The following is a 6683-nucleotide window of genomic DNA, read 5'->3' as shown; positions in this document are numbered from 1 at the left end:
TTTTTTTCAGGAGTCCAATTGCAAAAAAAGCCCAGTTTTAGCTTTACAATAACGGCTATATGGTTAGGATAACATTGGTATCTTAAGATTGAATGAGTGGTTGGTTAAATAATATGATTTGACGGATGTAAATGGTCAAGGAAGTAGAATTAACGATAAAAAATTCAATAATATCGAGTGCTTGGTACTGTCGATAGTATAGTAGCCGGCGACTCTTATTCTATATATGTGTAAAATAATAACCAAATATGAAATTGGGTATAGAATGCACGCATACGCGTCGTTCAGGCAATATAATAACTATCATCATCACGACATCCTTTTCCAACTTTTTTGAAAGCTCGCAGGCACTTTCTTCCCTACTCTATTCCCCATTTATTCCCTCAGCAAAATGCCGTTCGCGAGTGCGCCCGTCTCTTCTTTTCACTAGTGCGTCTGTCTTTACCCTTTTCGTTCATGGCCATCTTCTTCCTCCTCATCTTGCTTGCCCCGTTTGCTGCCTACGGCAGCATCAGCTTCTGCTCTTCCGACGCCTGCGGCGGCATCACCACCGAGAACACCGCCGTGGTCTGGGTGGCCTCTCAGTCATCCTCCTCCTCCTACTGCGGCGACAGCGGCTTCGCCCTCCTCTGCCTCTGCCCCGCAATCGCCTCCACCGCAAGCCTCACCTTCCTCTCCGACTCCACCTCCCAATTCACCAGCAACGGCGACAGCCTCAACTTCTACTTCAACTGCTCCTACGGCCTCTCCGGCTCCTACTCCCAAATCCCCTGCCTCCCCGACACCAGCATCAACGGCTCCTACAGCATTTTCACCAAGAACAGCACTCACATCGACTACAATTCCGCTGCGATATGCGCCGGCACGGCCCGCGGCGGCGGCGGCTACACGGCAGGCGTTGCCCGCATGATCAGGAACACGGAAGGCGGCGGCGGCGGCGGCGGCACGGCTGCGGGTGACGCGATCGGCGCAGGGCTGTCGGCGGGGACGCCCGTGCTGATCGAGGCGTCCGACGGGGTGCTGGTGAGAGGCTACCAGCTGGGTTGGTCGTCGTCGGCGCAGGACAGCGCCGCCTGCGCGGCCTGCGAGGGCTCCGGCGGGGTCTGCCGCTACAACCAGACGGCCGCCGGCTCTTTAATGTTCAGCTGCTTCTGCTCCTCCTCCAACGGGTTCCGCCCCGACCGCTGCGGTATCTTTGCCCTCGCCCTCTCAACTTATTAATTACCTACCACTAGCACCAGGGCTTCTATTCTTCGAATGGTGTAAGCGTTGTTTTTTTTTTTCGAGCTCGATTTGAGCTCCAATTTTAGTTCTTTTGGTTTAATTCCTCTTTTATTAGGTCACAGATCGTTTTTTTTTTTTTTTTTTTCTTGGAGTAGAAACTCGATGAGGGAAAACACCCTCCTAAATTTTCTTGCAAACTATTTACATATTGCAGCACTTCAGCCTAGTCCTACATCTCATCATATAACATAATATATTAAATGACTCACAATATAAATAAGAGAAAGAGATTGGGCCATTTTGGTTTAGATTCTGGGAAAGTGATTTTTATAGAATTGATTTTGATTTGGGGGAATTGATTTTGGTTAAAATCTGTAGAGCGTTCGGCTGAGTTTAGATAAAAAGTGATTTTTCTGAAGTAATTTTGTAAAGTTGTTTGGCAAAAAATCTTTGATGTTTGCATATATTAATATTTTTACTAAATTTTATTTATAAAATTAGATCTAAAACGGTAAACCATTCATCACTTTCACGTAAATTATATACTTTTCACACCGGAACTCTAAAATATGTATAGTATAAAACTCTAAAAAATAGTTTTAATATTTTTAAAAAAACGGTGAATGATTTACCGTATTTAGAAAGAGAAAATTCGTTCACGGCAGAGGACTAGTTTTGTAAATAAGTTTTTATAAAATTATTTTTATAATTATAATATCCTTTAAGCCTATTAATCAAAAAAATTCATGTACTTTCCCATTTATCCTTTTCCTGTCTGCATTCAAAATACAAATCAGTTTGCAGTTTCTGTGAACTTAAAATTGTCAAATCACTCTTTCCCCATTTCGGTTTCCATCTACACGCTTTCCTCTTCTTACCTCGAGCAAGATTATCAGCTCATAGAGATACAAAAATGGTTGATTTTTCAAGTGAAGAGACCCCAGAAGAGGAATTTCCTTTGAATATCCTATCATTTCTTTCTCTCCAAAGACATCATCACACAGCTAATACTGTTAAGTCCTATGAAATTCTTAGATGCTTCTTTACATTCTTGGAGCTCCAATCAATCAACAGATTTCTCAAACAGGAGGGCCAGCTTTTGAGTATAACATAGATGCTTCATTGTTAACCAAATGGATTTGAGAAAATTGCACCGTATGAAGATATGATTAGCAGTTTCTTCTCCACTATTAGTCTCCTAGGCCTATTGTTACGGGACAGGAAGTTCTACCTATTTCAGCCGACATAGTTAGACTTGCGGCAGTTACAATTACGTCTGTCTTATTTGATTGTACGTTTTTGAGAGTGCCCTGAGTACAAAGTTTTTGTTTAATTGCATGTAGTTGAAAGCTGCATTTAGAAATTTGTTGTTTATTTAAAGGATAATGAGATCGCCCTTGACATAGAGAAACTTTTTCCTTTATTTTTATCGATGATTGGATAATTAAGATTACCCCTCACATTTTGTTGCTCTCTTCATCTGTCTTAATTAGAACTGCATCACACTTTAAGACTCTTCTATCTGGAGCAATAGGATCTCATTTTGCAGTTCCAGCAATAGCAGCTGGATTCTATTTCAACAATCCAAACAATGGATTTGTAACCAGATGCAATTAAATATGTAGTGTAACAACAACCGCATGCAACCAAACAACTCTTTAAGTAACAAATCATCATCCTTAAATAAAAATAGTAAATGATGGCATGAATAGTGGAACAGATTGTGAATCACATTACACCTAGCATAAATAAATGATGAATAACCAAGATTGGCCATTCAATTTTTGTTTTATTTGTGCAACCTTCACTTGAGCAAGATTCCATAATGTGTGTTATAATACTGTCTTTAGAAATGCTTAACTAATTTGTACTGTTTTGTTACTTTTACAAAAATTGTTGACATGTATATATTTATGATTTATACAGAAAGTGGCACGCCTGTACCAAAGAATGCTACATCAGGTACGCAACTTTCAATTGTAACAGGATTCTTATTAAATTTTTCTCAACTATATATAAGAGGAAAAGTTTATGTATGAATTGCATATTGGGTATTATACTCATGGACTTTGATACCTATATTATTATTAAAGTATAAATCCTACTTTATTGCGGCCCTTGCAACTATGTTGCTAGTTAGTATTGTTGTAAGATGGCATTGACAATGTTGGTCTTACATTACTTTATCAATTTTTTTCTTTCTTTTTATAAGATAAACTTGTAAAGGTTATGGACTTTGATACCTATATTATTATTAAAGTATAAATCCTACTTTATTGCGGCCCTTGCAACTATGTTGCTAGTTAGTATTGTTATAAGATGGCATTGACAATGTTGGTCTTACATTACTTTATCAATTTTTTTCTTTCTTTTTATAAGATAAACTTGTAAAGGTTATGGTGTTTTCAACAATATAAAATTATTTCTGACATTTTCTATGACATTTTCTATTTTTATATGAATCACTTAGATTTAAGATTTTTCTTAAAAATTAATGTCAAAAATTTTCTAGCTGAATGTGAGAAAATTTGATTATTAACTCTAGTCCTTATTAATAGTTGTACTCTCATTCTCACGTGTACATCCAAGATGTCATAAAAAATTTCAAAAGCTGCCACAAGATTAGTAAATTAAAGATGTACACAGGAAAGGAAAAAATGACCGCTTATCTTTTTGCCGAAGAAATTCATGAAAGGAAAATTATTTTACAGATCTATATTTAAATAATGATTCACAATAGGTTTCCCATGTGTAGATCAAATGATTTGGAAGACATTGGATGGCAGATGGTGCCAAAGATGCAATTCCAATTTGTAGGATAGCTATTTATGTATGTATATGTATGACTATGTGTATATTTTTTTATGTTTTTTTTTTGTTTGTTTAGAAACCAAAAGTAAAACCAGGCCCATATTTTAGGTTGAAATTTACAAGCCAATGAGTGGATGATAACTATTCAGATTGTAAAAAAAAAAAACCGATCAGTTATATTCGGGTTGTCTATTTGGTCCGTTTTGTGCACGAATATCTCGTATTTGGTCTGTTTTGTGCTCACTCAGCTTGATGAACCCTATTATCCCTCTATTCATAGATACAAGGTCGGGGGAGAGTTGGTGTGTTGGAAGCAGAAGGGGTTAGTGCTTCCACTTTCTAGTGCATGGTTTGCTTTAAACCTTGCGATCACTCATAAGTGGAAATTTCAATGCATTTCATGTGAGTGCTTGATTACTTATGGCTGCTTGGATTAAAGCTAAATAAAACTATTAGTATGTGAGGTAGCAAAGAGGGCTAGTTTAGTAAATAGGGCATTTCTAGAAATTAGTTGTCATTACAAAAATGGGTATAACTCCCTGAAATTTGGATTTGAACCATGGAGAAAACTTGGCATTCGAAGCTTATTCGATAAAGAATTAGAAAAAAATTGTTTTGAAGTTTGAATTCAATTTGAATTCATTTTTGTCCATGCCTGATACATAGATAATGATGAATAAACAATTAAACATTACTAAAGAAACTAAAACAAAAAGTTGCGGTTAAGTCCAATGAGTTCAAGCGCGCATGTAAAATAAATTGGCTCAAACTCTAGTTAAGTCGTTTGGAGACTAACAAGAGTGCAATTTAACTCCAACCAACAAATCTTTCTTCTTCAAAAAGCAGTAAGAAAACTCTCATAAATATATTTGAGGTCCGAAAGATATGTACCTGTGGAGGATTGTCCCAGGTTTGTGTTGCTAGTTCCTACAAAACAATTAAAAAGTTTAACAAGAAATTGGTCAAGTGATGTGATATACCAGCATAAAGTGAAAAAAAGCACAAGGAAATAGAAGTAACCATTAGAGAACAGTGTAGGTAAAAAAATAGTACGAGTATAATATCTGGTATTAAATTTAGAGGAATGCTTCAATAACCAGATAAAATAAATCTAGCCGTCATATTTAAGGGCGAGATTGACTTTTGCATAGATGTTACCTGCTCAACAGGTTACCATTGTAAGGGTAATATGGGAAAACATTTACAAGCTAATTACCAAAGTTAATCAACCTACACAAATATTTGTTTCCTTTTTAATTTTGTTACTTAATAGGTGCTAATTTGATAAGTAACAAACCTTTATAAATGAATTTAAAAATCAATTTGAGCTTAAACTTTATAATTGTGTACATTAATTCAAATTTAATTTTAATTTTAATTTTCAGAATGAAAAAATTTGTTTAAATGAATAGTATATTTCAATTCAAATGTAATTTGATATTAAAACGAACACGAAATTTCAAATATATTAACTTATTTTAAATTGTAAATTATACTGTATTTATAAACAAACTTTTATTTTTATTAAAATTAAAGGCTTCTATTTTAAAATTAAATTCAAAATTGTTCATTCAATAGTAAAAACAACATTAAAGTTCAAAAATATGATCAAAATTAAATTTTAAATTTAGATTTAGTTTATATATAGTTAAAAAAAAATTTGTTAACTATTTAAACTAAAAATGATTCTATGTTTAAAATTAACTTTAAATTATAAATCTGAATTTACAAAGATGGCATTTTATGAGGATGGCATATTCTAAATTACAAGATGCATGTTATGAGGATGAAAATTTACCAAAATGCCCTCATTCAAACTCCATGTAATGAAAATATTTTTTGCCCTGTTAAAAAGGTGACTGGTACCGATGGCACCAAGTGCCAGTCACCGTGTTTTAAAGATACATCATTACCGTCCATTTAAAAAATTTTAATGGTTAAGATTTGTTTGGTGTATAGGAGCATTGCTCTAATTTATAATTACACAAAAGTTTTTCCTTCATATAATTGAGATAGATTTGATAACTAGCTATTGTATAGATGCACACCTGTTGTAGCATTCTTTGGGCCATATGTGCATTCCCTGCAAACAGAAATTTATGTGAACATTGTCATCAAAGCTATATGACAAAATGAAGCCTGCCATAAAAGTAATGTTAGAAAGTAGTGCTGATAATAAAGCATCAGAAATAATGGGCATTGCTATGGAGGTCGAAGTAGAAATTGTATGCATTCAGTGGATGAAGTCTCAAAAGTCAGTATAGAAAAATTTACAAAGAGGAGGAGTTGAAAATGACCTACTGCAATTTTATAGAAAAGCCGACTGGCTCACTGATCAGGATGTTCATTAATAACAGTGGGAGTCGGTCGTTGACTGAGCAGGTCCATCAGTTGCCTAAACAAGTTGACTGAGTGACAAATCTAGGTGATTTAGCCGCCATGACCTGGTCTAGACTTAACTAGAGTTGAGCCAATTTGATTACTAGAGTTTGAGCCAATTTTTACATGCGCGCTTGAACTCATTGGACTTAACCGCAACTTTTGTTTTAGTTTCTTTAGTAATGTTTAATTGTTTTATTCATATTATCTAATGTATCAGGCATGGACAAAAATGAATTCAAATTGAATTCAAACTTCAAAAACAAACT

General features: G+C 35.1%; 1 protein-coding gene across 1 annotated transcript; it reads left to right on the top strand.

The window, feature by feature from the left end:
- On the top strand, nt 270-3269 carry LOC109717320. Its single transcript, XM_020243043.1, has 2 exons — nt 270-1189; nt 3151-3269. Exons 1-2 carry the CDS (start codon nt 457-459, stop codon nt 3261-3263), a joined length of 846 nt encoding a protein of 281 aa, XP_020098632.1. The 5' UTR covers nt 270-456; the 3' UTR covers nt 3264-3269.

Source organism: Ananas comosus, linkage group 11 (assembly GCF_001540865.1).
Source record: "Ananas comosus cultivar F153 linkage group 11, ASM154086v1, whole genome shotgun sequence".
In the NCBI taxonomy this organism is placed as follows: domain Eukaryota; kingdom Viridiplantae; phylum Streptophyta; class Magnoliopsida; order Poales; family Bromeliaceae; genus Ananas; species Ananas comosus.
This window is presented reverse-complemented; position numbering and strand designations above follow the sequence as displayed.